The following is an 18,934-nucleotide window of genomic DNA, read 5'->3' on the forward strand; positions in this document are numbered from 1 at the left end:
TTTGTGCAGAATCACTTCAGGGTTAATTTATTACGTTGATTTTAACTGTTGCCTTGATTAACTTAGAAGTGCTAAGTACTAGCATAGTGGTGACATACTAATGACTAGATCAAGCAGATAGAGAAATTCACTCCCCTAGAAGTCCAGTTAAGACACTGCAATCCCACTACATCCATGCCTGTTTCCAAAGGCTTTCTATGTATTTGAAGCCTTATCTGAACTGTCTTGTTAACCAAGTAGCAACATGTGTTGATATTTAAGTAGCAACATGTGTTGATATTTCTAATTCCAGCCAGGTTTCAGCAGCTTAAGAAGCCTCAGGACATCCAGAGATGAAACAGTTCAAACGCACTGCACACGTGAAGCAACTGAAGCCCACTTAAAAGTTTGAAGAACAGTTAAATTTCAGGCTGTCAGAGATTAAAAAATAAAAAATTACTGATATATAAATGTCTTACTTTTGCTTCTACAGCAGCCAAGTCTGCCTTAATGGCTTGAGCCTCCGAAATCAGTACTGCATATTCTTCTTTGTAACGGGCAATACTGGCCTCAAGATCACGAATCATCTGCTCCACTTCATTTGCTTTCTGTTGGTTGTCTTTGGCATCATCCTCCAGCTTCTGCAGTTCATTGCGTAGAGGTTCCACTCTTTTCAACATATCAGCATAGTTCAGCTGTAAACAATAAATAAACAAACCCTTTGCACTTTCTAAAATGACATGTGCTAACAAGAACCACAGAATTCAGGTATATACTATCAACTGCATCTTTTCAAGTTTATGTATTTCTGACCCCTGTAAGAATTAACTACTTAAAATAAACTTAGTATCACGCATCAATCCCTAGGACTCTAGTTTAAACCCAGCACAGACATGTCAGTAATTGATTTTTGCAAGATCCCTCTCCTGGCTCTGTAGATTTACACGAAGTCATCCAAAAGGTTCAGACCACATTAAGAAGTGCACAGCACTGTTTTACATAAATACTGAACTGGGTGTCCATGCCAGTACTGTCCTAATCTGCCTTTCTTAGCAATGAAATGAGTATAGCTAAGCCACAGAACAAGTTGGTTAGAGTATGGTGTTAATAACACCAAGGTTGTAGGTTCAATCCCCACACTGGCCATTCACATAAGAGTTGGACTCAATGATCCCCGAGGGTCCCTTCCAACTCAGAATATTCACTGTCTGGGAGGTGTATCACACAATGTCTGTGTGATCTTGTAGGAGAATTAGGACAGGGCCTATTGGCAAGATTCAAGCAAAATACAGTGTCTCCACATCATGCCATTCCAATCAGGCACAGTTTTAACGAGCCAAGTGCTTTGCTGTATGGAACACCAACAGGCAAGTAAAGCCATTCTTTGATATCTCAGTATGGGAGCATCTTTGCCAAAACCTATTCCTTTAGGAAACTAGTCAAATATTTAGAAGTCTGCCTAAAAGATCTTGGCAGAGCTGCCTGTGAGCAGTCCCCACTTTGAGGCAAGACAAATGCAATCTCTATTAAGAGGATTGCATTGCATTTTCCAGTGGGGAGCTGTATTGTCCTGTAGAATGATACAGAAAGCATCCACTACTGTTCACTGTAAACCTAAAGTTTTTCAGTGCAGAAGCTGTATCACAACTGCCAGTCCTCTGGCACAGCACTATAGATCCTATCAGCATTCATCTGAACCATCTACCCATTTCTTTGAAGCAAAATAGCTTGCAATACTTGGTTGAATAAAGGTTTATTCAGCACCTTTAGACATTGCTATATGCCTTCAGGCTCACTCTTTTCACCTTGCCTTTGCTTCCTCAAACTGACTTTACCTGTGCAATTGCCCATTTCACCATAGGTCCACAAGCCAGTGATGCTCTGTTTACAATTTCATAATTATAACTTGGATTTGACAGGTAGTTTTTCTTCATCCTCTCCCGGATGGCATCACTGCAAGGGAAAAGTTTTTACAGATAGCATGAATACACTGTATGTCAGCACAGGGGCATTCAGTATCCCTTTATCTGGCCTGCCTTCCACAGCTGACAATGAATATTTCCTGGGAGTTTTGCTATCTGGTAGCTGGAATGTTTTAATTAGTTCAACATGTTGTTTCAGAAATTACAGCTTATGGATGATATAAGGCACTTAGCAAGCAATACTTTTAAGATTAGTCACTCACGGATTGCTTAACTCCACTCAGAAAAATTTGGAGTTGGAAGGGAATTCTGATGTCTAGTTTGACATTCTGCTCATGTTCAGAGCCAGCCAGCAAACGGACATCCTTAGCTGGATGAAGCCCTCAGCAACCTCATCTGTTATTGCTGCAAAACCACTTTCAACTGACAATGTGGCTTTGGACACCAACACACTGCTTTGCAACCATGCCTTGAAATTACTCGACAGCAGCTCTTTTGTCCCAGTTTTGCCTGTTACATCTTGGCTTCAGCAGTCTGTCTCCTGTCTCCTGTCTCCTGTACCATCTGCACGTTCACTACATGCAGGAATATGCTGGTGCCAAAAGAGTTCAAGTGCTACCAAAGCAATTACACAGAGGAAAGTCCAGTTAAGACCCTCTGTCCTTCGTAAAAAATTTCTTCAAACAACTAACTCACACTTGCACTTTACCTGATTTCCTCAGCAGAGAAGTTAACAATGGTTGGAATGAAGTTCTCTCTCATGATGATGGAACGTATTTGTTTCCAGTCAGTGGTACTTTCACCTAACAGCAGGCAGATGGACTCCAGTGCTAACTTCACTGCTGCAGGTGGATTAGCCATGGAACGGACCTCGACCAGGTGCTGCTTCTTGATCGACTTCACAGCTAAGCAGTGCCAGAAAGATGAAGAATGTTGATTGGGAAGAAAACAAACAGTTAAGGGTACCCTGGATTTGTAAAAATGCTTCAAGAGTCTCAAAAAGAATATGAGGTTATTCGAGAAAAAGATATTACTGGATAACATCCAAACTACTATCCCAAGATACGCTTCCATAAATGTCAACTTGCCAAATGGTCACAGGCAACTTATTCTGCTTGCCCAAAAACCATTCACTCAAACCAGTGATTTTTCTACCCAGTTTAATGAATATTGTCTGCAGCAGCAGCAAGGCATCAGTGGTCTTTCTAGAACTGGTCTGTCAGAAACTAAGCCACAAGCCATAAAAGAAGCATCAAGTATCAGATCAGAACTATACACAGCACAAAAAAAAATCACAGCTCAAGGACTGTGAATTTAAAACACTGTTCAGCCCCTTGCTAAGAGTCTACTTTTTTGTTAGGACCAACCCAGATTACAACAAAACACATTCCCATAGACCAGTTTTAGATCCAAGCCCATAGTGTGATCTCTCAAGGTGCTAACATACCATTCTGAGCTTCAATGACAGCAGGCTCCACCTTGTCAAGATCTTCTTTCACACTCATCTGCTTGTCTGCAATGACCTCCTGCTGCTTGTGCAGCTGTTCCTGAATCTCTTGGCTCATAACCTAGAAGGAAATTTCACAGACAAAATACTGCTTTTTAGAAGTTGAACTTCTTCCAGTACTTGCTCTGCAAGCTCTGTTTTGTAAATAAAATAGTTGCTATGCACAGAGATCTAACAAAACTTTTTACCTTCTTCTTCTCAGCTTCCTGTTGATCTTTCACCATCTTTTTCAACTTGTCATTGGCTGCTGCATTTTTCACTTCCAGTTCCTGACTCTTTATTCTTAGGTCACGCCGCAATTCTTCCACCTGAGATGGATTGTAAGGTGGAAGAGAGCATTCACATCAAGCATTGAGATCTATTTTATCACTCCAGTCTTATAGAGGGTAAAGTTTTAAAGACATGTACCTGATCAACTGTTTCCTTGATTTTTCTAAGACCAACATTCAAATGCATTTGCTGTTCCTCCAGTTCACTTCGCTTCTCATTGAACAAGTTGGCATAATGGTTGATGAAGTCTAAATAGTGGCGTGGTGTGATTGCCATAGTTCTGCCTCCTCGTTTTGCCAGCCGAGCATTAGCCTTTAGGGAACAAAAAGTTGCAGAGTATGCATTGGGTTTAAATCTATATGAATGCCAAAGATCATACTTTCTAGGAAACTGATGCATGATGCTGTGACCTAGAGATAAGCTAAGCAGTATAATAATAACATACCTGATGAAGAGTCTGGTGAACAAACACACAACTGTTAACAATGGCCTCCCTGTGTGATGGTGGCTGTGGCAGCTTATCATACACAACTGGCATGTAATCAGGCACAATATAATTTGGTTTCTCAAGATCCATTTTGCTTGTGAACTCTTTGCCAACTTGGTACAGTGCCTCAGTTGACCAGTCTCCAAACCAGTTCAAGACGCATCTGAAATACAAAGCATTTGTGAAGACTTCCCTGAAAGTACTGTTTCAGCAGTACTTGTATAACATGTTGGAATATGCAGCAATTACCTGTTGAAGAGCGCAGGAGAGGTAGCTGCCCTGTCCTTCAGGCCCTCAGAAGATGGATTCATAGTGAACACAACATGGAGATTGCGAATAACTTGGCTGGTGAACCATTTGTAGAGTTCCTCATGTGAATCTAACATTAAACCTTCTTTCTGTGCTCCTTCTTTACACTGAGTCATGAGGGTGGCATATTCATCTCCTTCAAAGAGACCAGGAACCTAATTCAAAAGATAGTTTTGCTGTAGTCTGTGGTTGTAGAGAGGTGCTTAAAATATTTACTTAAAATCTTCTTACCTCTCCGTTGGCTAGGAGAGTGTTCATTCTTTCCAGGAATCCAGAATCCAATACATTTGACTCATCCATGATAAAAGCTATTTTTTCATTTTTACAGCCAGAACGTCTCAATACTGTCCTAAGGTCTTCATCAAAATCTTCGCCTGTATATTTTCTGTGGACCTGGTAAGATTAAGCATTGGTCATTAACATTTTGGTTTAGCTTTTAATGGGGTTTTTTGGAGGTCAGTATTTACGAGTGAGTTTTGACTAACAGGTTTTTAAAAGTTAAACTAGAACACCAACCTTAATTTGGTAGACACTTAAACCGTTCATCCAGGCAACAAATCTTGAGAGGGTTGTTTTCCCTGCTCCACTGACTCCAATTAGCAGCAAGTGGCCCTGTGGCTGACGGAAAATTCTGAAAAAGAACATAACCAAGTATGATTGGTTTTAGCAACTTACCAAAGCTTTTTCTAGAACATCTAAACTTAGTACCAAAACTGACACACCTTTCCAAATAGGATCCTGCTATCTGGAGGCTGGCAGTTTATTTTCTATAGACAGCACTGAGATCATGCTCCATTCTTACTCTGTACTCAGGCTACTCTGTTTTAAACTCTAAATACTACTTACATAAGCAGCAATGGAAATCTAAACTTACCGATCAATTCTTAACACATGATCTAAGACTTCATTGAACAGAACAAGTGGTACATCAAGTTCTTCTTCATAAAAGACTTTAAGCCTGGCTTTCACATAGTCTCTTAATTCTTCTTGATCCACTGGAATATAATCCTAGAAGAACCAGTCAATACAGTATGGAAATTAAGGTTAAAGGAATTTGCTTAGGGATAAATTTATGAGTACAAAAAAGCAGAACTAGCAGCAATCTGCTACAAAAACTTAAGAATACTGTACTCCTTTAACTCACACAGGAACATGTCCACAGCCTGGAGTGCCACAGGTAGCTGCATGGGGTTTAAACACTGTATCTACTGAACCTACCATAGGCTGAACCTGTGCTGCCAGTTACCAAAGAGATTGGGAAGTACCACTACAGACTTACTCCCTTCCATCACTTCCCCAATTTATATTAAACAGCCTTTCCTAGTCACTTACTATTGGTCAGAGATGGGTAGCAAGCTAGGTGGACTTTTGCCTCAACCCAGCAGGATTCATACAGTTTGCCCAGCTGGAACACTTCAGATTGAGAGAAACAGTCCACCATAAAATGTGTAATATCAGTATTGCTTAAAGGTCACTTTTTTATCCACGAAGTTCCATAAGCAATAATTGTCAGCAACTACCTGGTACTGTTAGACCATTCTTGAGAAATATTATTTAATACTGCCTTCACATACTGTGGTAGTTCTTAGAATAGCATCCCTGGCACAACAGCTATTAAATCTGTAGTAGAGTTCACTTCAGGTAATGATAGCAAAAATTTTCTGAAGATCAATTCAACAAAATTATGGTCACCGATTATGATTTAATTATAAGAGCTGCACCACTCACTTGCATCCAACTTTTTTAATTGGGGGTTTTAATTTTTAAAAATTTTCACTTGCCTTTGACAGCCAGTTGCTGTATAAGATAGGTCTGCTCATAGCCTTTTCTTTGTCAATGTTGGGGAAGTGTTTCAGGGCAACCATATCAATGTTCTCATCAGTCCAGCGCCTCTCCTCATCTTCAACAAGTCTAGACAAAGAAAAGTCAGTGAGTACAAATCCTCCATAATGGGAGGATATAATCACATGTCAGCACTATGATTAAAGTATATTTTTACTTTGCAGATACTGCTCCCAGGAGAGTCAAGCTAGAGTGAAGGGTAATATTTTCATCTTCTAATGAAAGTTGGCAAGGAGTGGGGAAAACTAATTTTCAACTTTTTTTGGTTTTGCCTCCCCATCTCAGTTTATTTTACCTGTCTTGGAAGAGTCGTAAGGCTTCATGGGCCCAAATCCTGATCAGGCCTTCAACTGGTAAGGTTTCTAGAGGTCTTAATGCTTCAAATATACCTCTCACCCATCGAGTCATTTCACGAGGTGAGTAGATGTAGTGTGGCTGTGTGTCTTGAGTGAATCTCTCCTAAAAATTTAAACTTAATTAGTTACTTTATCTCAAAGTTGCACTGTATTCTTTACAGGCCTAGGCATTGCAAGATATTACTTTGTTAGTGTAATTCAATCGTTTTTGGCAGAACTCCAGTAATTAGTTGAGCTCTTTTACACATATTGTCCATATGAAAGGTGAACACTGCATGTTAAAAGATTCAGCATAAAAGGAAAACTTCTAATTGGAGTTTGGGGTTGTATTCAACAAGTTACCTGAGACATTGTGTAGAACTCTACCATAGCAGCAGTGAGAGGTTCTGCATATGTGCGAAGTGATGGGATCAGCCTCAGCATTGCACGATTGAATGTTCCATAAATCTGAGTAAGTGAAGCTGGTCCAGGATAGTCCACGTAAACCACAGGAACATGTCGCAGAAATCTGAAAAATTAGCATATTACACAGTACAGAAAATGACAATCTGTACTCTCTTCGTTATCTTTTGCCAAAATTAAATAACTGCTTGATTCAAAATCATCAGCAGTAACTGCAGTTGGTTTGATTGCTCCTTAATGACTCCATTCTGAAGTATCCACAGTGTTCAGACAGGTGATTCAACAGCCTAACAGTGAGTCCACTGTTTGGCTGTCATGGTAAGAACCAACTAGCAGCTAGTGCAAAAGCAAGGAACACAATTTCAGCACAGCTGTTGTTAAACAAGTGTATTAAGAACAGATTACATAGTCAATGCTTCAGTTCTGACCCCTATTCTGTAGCTATATAGGGTTTACTAGACACATTACCTATGTGAGAGGGGCTTTCTTCCAGGATCAGTAGGTGGATTACATGCACCAACAAACTGAATTCTCTCCAGTTTCACCCATGTCTGGTCAGATGTACGATAGAATCCTCCATGTTCCACCATCTGGAAAAAAACCCAAAAATCAAATCAAATCAGTGGAATGTTGTAGTTCTCTAAACGTCACTGGTATGATACAGTTGATTACAAAGAAAAACAAACCTGTCTAATGAAGGATATGACTCTCTGTGTGCCGTATTTATCCATATCTGGCAAATTGATTTCATCACAGAACAGCACCAGCCACTTTCCTAACTGCACAGGAGCCAGCACCACTCCATTAGGGGTACGCCTGTACTCACAGTAGTGATCAAAAGTTTTCAAGAGCAGTTCTGGAGTGGTAGCACTAGAAAAGTTGAGTCCAACCACCTTAGAAAGAGAACAGTGAAAAAAAATAGTTAAAATACACTAAGACCAGAAAGAGAACATATCAAAAGTCCTGAAAACAAGTTTGGCTTTCCACAATGGAAGTACATATACCATCAATATTACAGGTTATTGCCTGTATATTTTTATTCCCACTGCAGGTTTTCCATTTATTATGCAGTATTGCTTCCTGTCCAGTCCTGGACTTTGAACATCACAGCCTCATGTAACTGTTACTCCACCTTGATACACTGGAGGATGAGAGCTATTCCTAAACACTACCACAGGTTTTTAAGTACTGAATGTAGGAATCCTCCTGTATTACTGAACAGGCAAAGGAAGAAAGCAGTTCTTATGTTAAGAGAAATTGATATTCTCAACATAATTTTTATTCTTTGCTATTGCATACACATAACTGACTGAGGTGAAGCTACCACTGAATTCTGGCTAGCAAACAACTTCCACGCTGAACCAAGACTGCTTTAATCTTTAAGAACTTAGAGACTCGTTACTACCCTGTAATTCACACACACACGTGTACACAGACACACACAGTCCCTTGTGTACCTCCATGTCAGGCAGAGCTCTCAGAGCACTGAAGAGGGTCATGGTCTTCCCAGAACCTGGTGGGCCACAGAGCACCAGAGGTTTGTGTTCTGCCAGCCAAGTGTACAGCAACGCTTCATGGCGAACTGTATCTAGGGTTGGTACTACAACATCAGGAGCTGCAACCTTGTGTGTTTCAACTTCAATCTGAGGAACCTTGGACTGCCATGGCACCCATTCACCTGTAATGGACACCTAGGAGCACAAAAACGTGATTACACAATTAACAGTAGGAATCTAGCTCAACCTTAGTCAAAATACTTTTTTCTAAATGACAGGATGGTCTGTGGCATCCAATTTTATGTGTTTATTTAAACAAGCAGCTTGTTTGCTGAACTGTGAAACTGTAAAGTTTAAGACAGTCTAGCGGATTATTTTCCAGTTTCATCTCCAAAATCTAAAGGAAGCTTATAAGAACATGAAAGAGCAACACTTCTACTACAAGAAAGGCTTACCTCATAGTCAATTATGGGTATGTTGGGTGCAGTTGGCAGTGGCACAGTGGTGATTCTCCTAATGTATTCTCCCAGCTCTGCTCTCATTTTCAAACGGCTGTCTCCAGAAAGGGACCAGAGTATCGCATAGACCAGGTACCTCTATAAGAAGCAGCAAAAGCAACTATTGGTTTCAGAGTAATGGAACAAAACTTCATGAATAACTCAAATCTAGCCAAACACAGCAGCCACTGAACATCAGATTGTATTTACCTGGATGTAGCGCTCCAGCTGATCTATCTGCATTGGGAAGTCCGGGTGGTTGGCGTTGTACTGGGCGACGTTGCGGCACGCTTGGTGCAACATGGAGAACAGGGACCCCAGACAGCGCAGGCGGGTGAGATCCATGATGTGCTCCAACTTGAAAGCGTGTTCCAGTGCTTTGGTTACCAGGCCGTTAGATGTGAAATACGGCTGCATTATTGTTGCAGCATCTCTCTGAATCTGTTGGGGGAGACAAACACTGCTCAAGGAATTTGCTTCTCATTTGATTACCAAGCAGCAGGAAATGATTTTGTTTAAGGTTTGAAGTGCTTCATATTTTAATATTCTTTAAAAAAAAAAAATGAGGAGGAAATCAGCTTTTCTGTGATAGGTTGTCCCAAATTCTAAGTACACTGTACTACCTGTAATACAAATGTTTTTACTACTGTATCCCAAATGTAACCTAAGTTATACCTGCAACATTGGGGATGCTGCTTCTTCTCCTTCATCTTCTTTGCCCTTTCGCCTTCGCTGCGCTTCCTCCTCACCTTCATCTAGAGGAATGCTTCTTAGTCTGGCCAGGAAGTTGTTGAATATCATGTCTGTACTGAGAACATCCTCACTGAACCAGACCATACCACACCTTGACACGGTAGCCAAAGTGGCATATTTCAGATCCTGTACCTCAAACATGATACGCACCTGAAAAACAGTAATTTAAAACAAGGGTTTGAAGTAAAATTAACCAACCAACAGCTGAACAAACCAAAAACCCTCTCCCTCAAAAAACAGAGATCTTTCAAAATAAGCTGATTTGCATTTAGACTCTGAATAATCAACAGCAGCGTTCTATTACGCTATGCTAAGTTCATCATTAATGAGTGTTACCACAGATTTATATAACCCACAAAGTTTGTCTTACAGGGTCAGAGTAAGCATAAAGTGAAATGCTTGTTTCCAAAAAAACTCCTAACTCCAGCAAAACACAACCCGAGCTCAGTATTACTCTGTTTGTGATGAGAAAGAGGGACAGCACTACTACACAAGAAACTAAAGCAACAAGCATGTGGCCAGCACATAAACATGGTGTAAACAAAGTTACATTACATTTGGTGGGAGGCTGAGACGTTCGCCGTTTGGCAGAGTCAGAAGTTTGTTGTCATCCAAAACAGAGTTCAAGTTTTCAACCCACTCAGGGTCTACATCACCATCGAAGATGATCCACTGACGTTTTTGTAGTTCACCTCTCACATTGTCTATGATCCTGTATTAAAGGAAATATTTATTGCAGTAGAGAACTACGACTCAGTAAGGCCAAATTATCCTTGGCACAAATGTACTGGCTAGTTTGCATTTATGCTATTACAGACTCACTTTCTCAGGACATGTGTAAACAAGCCATCTGTCCATTCTCTGGTGTTTGGATCCAAAGTACCATAGAGGTGATCTTTGCTGATTGCTTTTGGATCTATAATGTGAGCAACACCTTCCACACCCTCCAGCCGTTCAAGGGCCTTCAGAAGTACTCTCCAAGCCATGCTCTTTCCACTTCCAGAGGGACCAACCATCATCAACCCATGATTTATCTGTGTAATCTGATACAGCTGAAGAACCTGTGACAGAAAAAATGAGGTACCAATGAAGTCTTAACTTCAGTAGCCAATATAAGCCTTCTGTGTATTGCTGGCTTAAGAGAAGTAGAACGTTTTCCACCTTTCCTAATTAAAAAAAAAGCTTAGTCTTAAACATAAATTTCAATTCCATATTTGAGTTTTAGATTTTACCTTTTCAACCCACATGCCACCAACTTCTTCTCCATCACCATAGGTAAGGTACATTTCCTGACACACTTTCTTAAGCTCCTCTCGCAAGGCTGTCATCTCTCCACGATGATACTGTACTCCAGGGAATACATCAGAAAGGAGACTGAACAGCAATGGAATGTCTTCTGCAACCAGTTTTGGTACCATAGTTTCACATACACTTTGGATCAGGATCTGCAGAGAGCGAGTCACATTTCATTTAAGATTTTTTTATTAAGTTCACTTTACCAGATGTGTTTGACAAGGAATACTTCACTAAATACTTTACTGATAAAGCACCAGACCAGGGCAGTCTTAGCAAAAACAACCATTTGATGGGGTTCCAACTTTGGAACTACACAATGATTTCCTATTGATTTTCAGTTTATACTCGTTTCTCATGTCTCTTTACTATGCTATTGTTATTAACTGCTGAGGAACTGAGCCCCAATAAGTGTTAGGGATGCACCACCTCATATGAACAAGTTTTTCATTCTGATTCAGAGACTCCTAAGATATGTTTACCTTGGTGCTTCTAAGCTATCAAATCACCACCTTTAGTAACTAACACTGTAGGGTTACTTTTGTTTAGTGTGCATCCTCTATCACAGAAGCAAAGATTTTGCACACACATTACCTCTTGCTCTGGTAAGTTCTCAGCGATTTCTCCCTCATCCACAACTTCACCACGCTCTTCCTTCTCCCGCTTTATCTTCTGAATCCTCTCCCTCTTCACGTTACCTGCACTAACCAGCACACTCTTCAGTGCTCTCAAGCCAAAGTCATAGTGACTTTGGGAGGACAGCTGTTCATCACAAAGCCTAAGAAGTAAGAGAGACAAAATACAATTTGATTGCCAATAGGAACCAACACAACACTCAGTAAATGTCATTGTTTACTTGAAATGATTGCTGTACAATGTGCTTAGTGAGTTGCAAAGAATATTATAGCTTTGAACAAATAAGTTCTATTGTTATTGACTGGAGCCAAACTTGTTACTCACTTGAAGAATGGTACTATCTTATTGGCAAGCACTTCAGCTGTACGGAAGCCTTGGGAGTACAACATGACCTGGGCAATCAACTGACGGTCTGGTTTTGTCATTGCCAAGCTACGGAACAACTTCTTCAAATTGTCAGGCAGATTAGATCTGCCTGCATAGCCAGGATTCATGGTGATGAAGATAGCCATGTCAGGGCTCACTTTGACTTGTTTGTTCAGCAGCTCACAGGTAATTGGTGTTGCAGCTGAAAAGAGAGTGCATTTAGTTACACCTGAGTCAGTGATCAATGACCTCGAGAACAGAAGTCATACCTTATTCTATTTTAGTTTCCTACAGTAACAGACAGCAGGTTCTCTAGTACTGCAACTCAAATAATATAAATTTCTACCAGCTGAAAGTTACTTCAAGTATTTAAGTTTTGACAGAAAGTGGCTTCATCATTTTTTGCATTAGTTGCAAAAAATGTAACTGAGCAACAAAATAGCATGAAGGATGTTAGAGACTATTAGGAATAAAGAATTACATACTCTTGTCATAGTTGGGGTTGGAATGCTCTCGCAAGGCTTCCTGGATGCACTGAACTTGCTGTGAGACTGCGGAGAGCATTCGCTCCTCCAGTCTGTTGAACTCATCAAAGCAGCCCCACGCGCCCACTTGGCAAAGTCCCACAAAGATACGTCCCATTGCCTGCACAGAGAGGGGAAAATCCACTCAATTGCATGATCCTTCTTGTGTGTGCACAGGCAAAGGGGAGCAGAGAAGAGCACTTTATACAATGGAGGAAGGATATTTCTGCCCCTATACAAAGGCAGGAAGGAGCTGCATTTATATGTAGGTTACTATGTCTATAGCATTGTAAGAGTTATTAAAGGGTTTCAATTGACTTTCAGGTGTTCACTGCTTCATGGAACCATAGAATATGATCATTCTCCTATCATATCCTACATACTGTACTGCAGTGTGTTCAAAAACAGGCAAAATAATTCCACTGTATAATGTTTTCTTTGCTGATACCATTATTATTGGGTGCAGTTCCAGTTCCTTATCACAAGGATACTAGAATTACAATACATTTATTGAAAGGCCAGTTCCACATAAAGAACAACCTTTAAAGTAGGATTCTGTAAAAAGCAACATGAGAGAGTATGATGGAGGTCTAGAAGTTACTGGTTTAGGATGAATAGGAATCAATTATTCATTGTCTTTTCCACTACAAGAACTAAGGAATCACTAAAAACAGACAAAAAGAAGGTGCTCTTTCATAAAATGCATGGTGATGCAGTAGAACAATTTGGTAGAGAATGTTATGGAAGTGTGCAAGTGGAATTAAGGGGATAAATGGTACGTGGAGAAATTCTGTTTATACTCCAGCGAACCTAACACGTTTCAGCTGGGACCTCCTGATCCTCATAACTGTCAGAGGGAGGAAGAGGACTGGGGGCAAGGAAGGAGTATCACCCACTACCTGTGATGCCAAATGCTGGCTAAATGGAACCCTGGTCTGGTAAAAATACACCTTTACACAAAAAAACCCACACATGGCAAGCTGGCACAGTTCATAAACTACAGCAATTCCTTGTCTACAATTTATATTGGTTTTTATATATACACCTAACCAAGGTTTTTATTGTGAGACATTTGCAGTTCACAAAGGCATTTCATCTCAATTTGAAGATGTCATTAACATTCAAATATCTGGATAAATTTTGTTTTGAAGAATTTTTCACATGCTGAGGTAAGCACCACAGCTGTGTTGCAAAGGATAATTTAGCAATAGTACAGCTACTTCAGCAGTTTAACACTCTCATCTGTTCCCCACTAAACCAGTACTATCAATACAAACTAAACAACTGAAGGTACTTTCCTAAAGCCAGTCTTAAGTCCCTGCCCTGTACTTCTCTCTTCCTTTCCCTCCATGTGCTGTTAAAGAACTACCTGTTCAAAAAAACCAGAACCTCTCCCCTAGCAATAGTCTGTCCCACTTTTGCTTTAGGCATTTTTTGTTACAGAGGTTTTCTATGACCCACAGATACCAGCTCAGTTAAGTCTGATAGGCAATCATCTTGAAAATAAACCCTGCTGGCTGCTTCAGAGTTCTTAAGAGATTCCTACTGCTTGTTGGCAAAGACTACACTTTTTTATCCAACAGCTTACCTGGAAGTCAAATGTTTCATCGCAGTTGAAAACCAACACGAAGCGGCCCAGTTGATGTCCAAGAGCCTTCACAGATTCTGTTTTACCAGTACCAGCAGGACCTATTTTTGAAATGGGACAGACATGTTTTAGTGTGTATCATCTGAGGTACCACTGCCAACTTGAGCAATCTGCCCGTGTGAGGGTTCTGATGGTGCTTGTCAAGAGGGTCCAAACGAAACCTTAAAACTGCTTCCACTTCCCCCAAGACTGTTTTATTATTCAATATCTTAGTCATAAGTGCTCTGCATGTTTACATTAATGCTATATTGTGGTAGTGCATATTGTTCCCCCAGTTCACCCTCTCCACCTCATCTCGGGCCACATTATGGACTGAGGAATGCTCGTTAGGCCTCGGCCTTGATTAATGGCACCTGGGCAGATAGCTCCCCTTGAGCTTACCAGAAAAACCCCGTCTGCTCCCAGAACTTCTGTTGTCTAATGAGCTCCTGTTTTCCAACAAAGAGCTTTGAGACTTTATTTTTCTATCTGAACAACAGACCAAGTGGAATAAAATTTTCGTTATTGGACTTTTCAAACAAAATTCCAGTAACTACCAACTGAGACTGTGGCCCGTACCCCTTTGCATACCTTACTGTTATCCCTACTTATCCTGTGTCCCTGGTCTGTGCATAATTGCTTTTAATTCAATTTTTCTTTATGAGTTCTACCTATACAGTAAGTAATAGAGTGAACCTTACCATCAAATTCGTTGTGCTTTCACAAATTTATATTAAACTTGCCTTTGCTGAAACCCTGCTGATGATTCTTTAAGTGACCTAAACCACTCATTCACATACATATTAGAGAAGATAATCAAGTATTAGAGAAGGTAAGAATTTATATACTTGTCTCACTAACTTACCAAATGGTGATCCTCCAAGTCTTGCCTCCAGGGCTTGTGTCATTGTCAGGTAGCAGCGGTCAGTAAGAGGAGTCTGCACCAGCTTATCCTGAACACCGAGGTACTCAAAGCCATAGTTGAATTTGGCATTTGCCATCTGAATTGAGAGCTGTTGCAACACATCTGTCTGCTTTGGGTCAAAGTAGAACCGCATTTGGCTGAGCCACTCAAAGGATTTGGAGTTGTCAATCTTGCTTTTGATCAGTGACCTTGTAACATCTCTCTGGTGCACCAACTCGGTGATCTGGAGAATGAAGTAACTCCTTAGACCACAGCAACACAAGCCATTGCTAACAAAGCCAGGAATCCTACAGCTTCTCAGATTAGCACAATTAATTGCCATCACTTAGAAATCATGACATAAAACCAGTCTCTGCTTTAAAATCTGTTGCCACAAAGACAAAACTAACAATGCTGCCTGCTGTTGTTAAGGACTTTCAGCAAAGCATTCTGGTCCAGTAAGTCTGTTAATCCATTACACTACTGAACTCGGTATTTCACTTGCCAGAAACTATGAAGACAGGTACTCCTAAAACAGATCAGGCATTTCCCTCTAAAAATCTACAGAAATAACCCATAATGATTTTAATCTCCCCCTCCCCTCCAGTCCTTATCTACAAAAAAATGAATATTTTGATTACAATAATAAGCAGCTTAGTGACATATTTCACATTTAAATGAAGAAATCAGTAGCTCACATATCTGGAAGAGCTGGTTTAAAGATCAATTCTGTGAGCCAGTCTATAAAACACAACTGTGAAAAACCACCACCACCTACTGGATCAGGCATTGATGCAATTGCTTCAAAAGCAAGAAACTTTTCCTGTAAGTTGTCTTAGACTGATCAATATTTTCATTAAACTTTTAAAAATCCTCACCTGCAAACCCAGAAGAGAAAAGGAGGTTTTTACTTACCAAGTGCTCCAGTTTCCTTCTGCGAAGAGGCGGCTGCTCCATCAGCACAGAGTCTGCCAGGACATTGAGTGTGACCTCAACATTGGCCAGCACAGACTGGAGAGGACTGTTGTCTCCACCTCCACCATTGAGGGCTGACTCCACGTTCTCAGACCATGCAATCTGGGCTGACAGGACAACAAGCTGAGCCTGTGGAACAAAAATCCTCATCAGATTGTTTTCTTCACTGAAGTAACCAAGCTGCAGTATACTTAGGTGTTCCACAATTAATACCTGGTATTTGTCAATCCAAGAGATGTAGACTGCTGGATCAATTGAAGTTGCTTTTCCAAAGATTTCTACTTCAGTTACAGATTCTGCAAGCAATTTAGCAAGGGTCACTCTCATTTCTTTTTCAACAAGAGTAAGCCACTCATTGATCTTGGGATGTTCTGTGATAGAGACGGGTGTTTTGAACAGCACCTGCAAGAATTAAAGATTTAAGTAAGCCCACATTCACTTATTTTCAGAAGTTTATTTAAAAAGAAACACTGCAGCTATACCTCCTCTCCTTCACGTGAGGATATCCCAAGAACCACAGAATTATCTTCATTCAGAATAATGCTAGCGACTCCTGCAAACATTTTCTTGAAGTGCTTCTGCAGCTTAGCAACATTTTTGCTGTTTCCAATGATTTCAAGCAAGTCTTCATCACCAACAAAATAAAACCTAATAATCACAGAAAATAAGATCTATATCAGAACTCCCAACCATCGCTTTTAATTTATGATTTATGCTCCATAGATGGCCACTATACAGGAGTAATTAGCAACCATTTCCCTAACACTGCAAGAGTGCACGAACCATAAATTTGCTAAAAGTTATAACTCAGTGCTACCATTAAGTCTCAGTTCATGTGGTCTGTACCATACACAGGTGTATACATGCTCCACATTGTGGATCATTTTCTTTACCCTGAAATACCCACAGCAGAGCCTGGAATTGAATTAAGTCTGTGAGGCAGAGACTCAGTACCTCCCCCAGCCTTACTCTCTCATGTTAAGCGACAAACCAGTTGAGGACTAGTCCAAGTCAAAACCTGTCCTTCAATCAAATGGCAGAAGAACCTTTAAGTTTACAGAAATCAGCTGCAATGGTTCCTTAAACAGCATGTGATTTCTGCAACCAGCTACAGATGAGCAAGTAAGGGAAGTTTCAGTCCCACTTCCTTAGAAGTGGCTATAACTGAATTCTGTATATACAACACAGATTTAAATGGTCGTAACACCATAGATATGCAATATACAAAAATTGGCAGAAGCTTTACAGAGCAGTACACCAATTCCTGCACAGAAACATCACATTATTTTACTTCAAGAGACAACCAGAGTCAACTTCTTACCGAGGGAAAGAGGACCTCTCCCTTTCCAGGTATTCTCCCAGTGCCTTCTGTATCTTGCCAAGCAAGTCTGCCAGTCTTTCTAATGATCTTTGCACACCTTGAATGTTAAGAACATCCATCACAAGTGGAGATTTGGACACCTTTTTCATGAGTGCCAAAAATTCAGTGCTGATGCTGCAAGTAAAATAACACAGTACGTTGGTGCAAACTCAACAAACACAGGCCTGCGGGACACTAAAGTTACTTGTCTCTAAATGACCACTCTGTCTCTAACTGTTGCAGTTATTCTAGGTAACACCAGGCTAAATTCCCAAAATAGCTCTTTATCTACATCAAGTCCACAACAACAAAATCTAACTTCTTTGCAATGTTCAATCTACTAATTCCACTGCAGAAGATCTACTTTTCTTCATTTCCTGAAGAGATGCATAAATCTGATTCTTTGATCCGACTGGAAGTGTGTGGAATGAATAAGTATAATCAGAGCAAGGTAAAGCAGAGGAAGTAAATAATGTTTCAAGGGCGAGACTAAAGGCTGCAGCAACAGAAATAAGCCTTCTTGCAGCCACAATGCCAGAAAAATCCTTGAAGTAGCTAGCAGGAACTATCAAGAAAAATCACCTGAATCCCAATCATCTAAAACTCCCATCTTCTAGAAACTGTACATCAGCCTGTTTACTATAAAGGTTTTTCTGTCATAGTTGCACCTCTTTGCTTGATGAACTTACATCTACAGCAGGGCTATAATCCAGCTGGACCAGGTAAGAATACAGTCAGTATTTTAACTTAGAGAGCATTACACTGAGTCATGAAGTTTCAGGCCTGGCCATATGGTGCCCCAAAGGAGGCAAGAAAAGAACAAAGCCATTGAAAAGTTACCTCTGGAACCGCTGGGTCTCCACAGGCAGCAAGTGCTTGATGTCTGCACTGCCAGTAAAGATACCCTCCAGGTACACCCATCGCCTTTGGACATCTATCCAGACATCAAAGAGTGCCATGATACGGTTCAGCTTATCTTCCCAGCTAAGGGCATCTTCCTCAAACACCTGAAGTTTAAATACTGCATTAATATTCATTTTAATATTATCATGCCTTTGTGATTGCTAATAATTATTAATGGAAACAGTTGTTTGAGGGTTACAAAGTATGCAAATGGAATTAACTGTCAACTTACATGGTGAATATAGTCCCTGCTGACAAATACATGAACTAAACAAGAGGGGAAGGCAGAATTAAAGGAAGATTCTTTAGCTTTGTTCTCCATTTTACCTTGTAGTATGGTGACAGCTTCATGGCAGACACGCTGTTAATGTGCTCCTTTACTTTGTTGAAAAGGTCATCCCATCCACGAATCAAACGACACTTGTTCTGGTAATTGACCAAGTCCAGTTCGTAAGTGTTCCACACTTCTCTTATCTGAAGAAAAGGATGTTTAAGATATGACATCAATCATTTCTGCTTCAACATA

The 18,934-nt window shown here is 40.4% G+C and overlaps 1 protein-coding gene across 1 annotated transcript in view; it reads right to left on the reverse strand.

Annotated features, from left to right (window-relative positions):
- The window catches only part of DYNC1H1 (dynein cytoplasmic 1 heavy chain 1), a 44,998-nt gene that overhangs the window by 13,127 nt on the left and 12,937 nt on the right, over positions 1–18,934 (reverse strand). Inside the window, exons 21-54 of the mRNA XM_051769629.1 lie at positions 18,736–18,882; positions 18,346–18,512; positions 17,467–17,640; positions 16,628–16,793; positions 16,359–16,547; positions 16,086–16,274; positions 15,132–15,414; positions 14,228–14,328; positions 12,601–12,760; positions 12,074–12,317; positions 11,708–11,891; positions 11,053–11,265; positions 10,643–10,881; positions 10,376–10,532; positions 9,743–9,970; positions 9,278–9,508; positions 9,026–9,166; positions 8,532–8,765; positions 7,761–7,967; positions 7,543–7,664; positions 7,015–7,180; positions 6,612–6,775; positions 6,256–6,385; positions 5,349–5,482; positions 4,991–5,105; positions 4,706–4,867; positions 4,415–4,629; positions 4,124–4,328; positions 3,817–3,990; positions 3,597–3,716; positions 3,349–3,469; positions 2,611–2,806; positions 1,815–1,932; positions 459–674 (exon numbers count right to left, since the gene is read on the reverse strand). Coding sequence (XP_051625589.1) covers positions 459–674; positions 1,815–1,932; positions 2,611–2,806; positions 3,349–3,469; positions 3,597–3,716; positions 3,817–3,990; positions 4,124–4,328; positions 4,415–4,629; positions 4,706–4,867; positions 4,991–5,105; positions 5,349–5,482; positions 6,256–6,385; positions 6,612–6,775; positions 7,015–7,180; positions 7,543–7,664; positions 7,761–7,967; positions 8,532–8,765; positions 9,026–9,166; positions 9,278–9,508; positions 9,743–9,970; positions 10,376–10,532; positions 10,643–10,881; positions 11,053–11,265; positions 11,708–11,891; positions 12,074–12,317; positions 12,601–12,760; positions 14,228–14,328; positions 15,132–15,414; positions 16,086–16,274; positions 16,359–16,547; positions 16,628–16,793; positions 17,467–17,640; positions 18,346–18,512; positions 18,736–18,882 — 6,012 coding nt within the window. The remainder of the gene's footprint in view (positions 1–458; positions 675–1,814; positions 1,933–2,610; positions 2,807–3,348; positions 3,470–3,596; positions 3,717–3,816; positions 3,991–4,123; positions 4,329–4,414; positions 4,630–4,705; positions 4,868–4,990; positions 5,106–5,348; positions 5,483–6,255; positions 6,386–6,611; positions 6,776–7,014; positions 7,181–7,542; positions 7,665–7,760; positions 7,968–8,531; positions 8,766–9,025; positions 9,167–9,277; positions 9,509–9,742; positions 9,971–10,375; positions 10,533–10,642; positions 10,882–11,052; positions 11,266–11,707; positions 11,892–12,073; positions 12,318–12,600; positions 12,761–14,227; positions 14,329–15,131; positions 15,415–16,085; positions 16,275–16,358; positions 16,548–16,627; positions 16,794–17,466; positions 17,641–18,345; positions 18,513–18,735; positions 18,883–18,934) is intronic.

Source organism: Manacus candei, unplaced genomic scaffold, assembly GCF_025592945.1.
Source record: "Manacus candei isolate 608988 ecotype Guabito, Panama unplaced genomic scaffold, ASM2559294v1 h1tg000109l, whole genome shotgun sequence".
Taxonomy (NCBI): Eukaryota; Metazoa; Chordata; class Aves; order Passeriformes; family Pipridae; genus Manacus; species Manacus candei.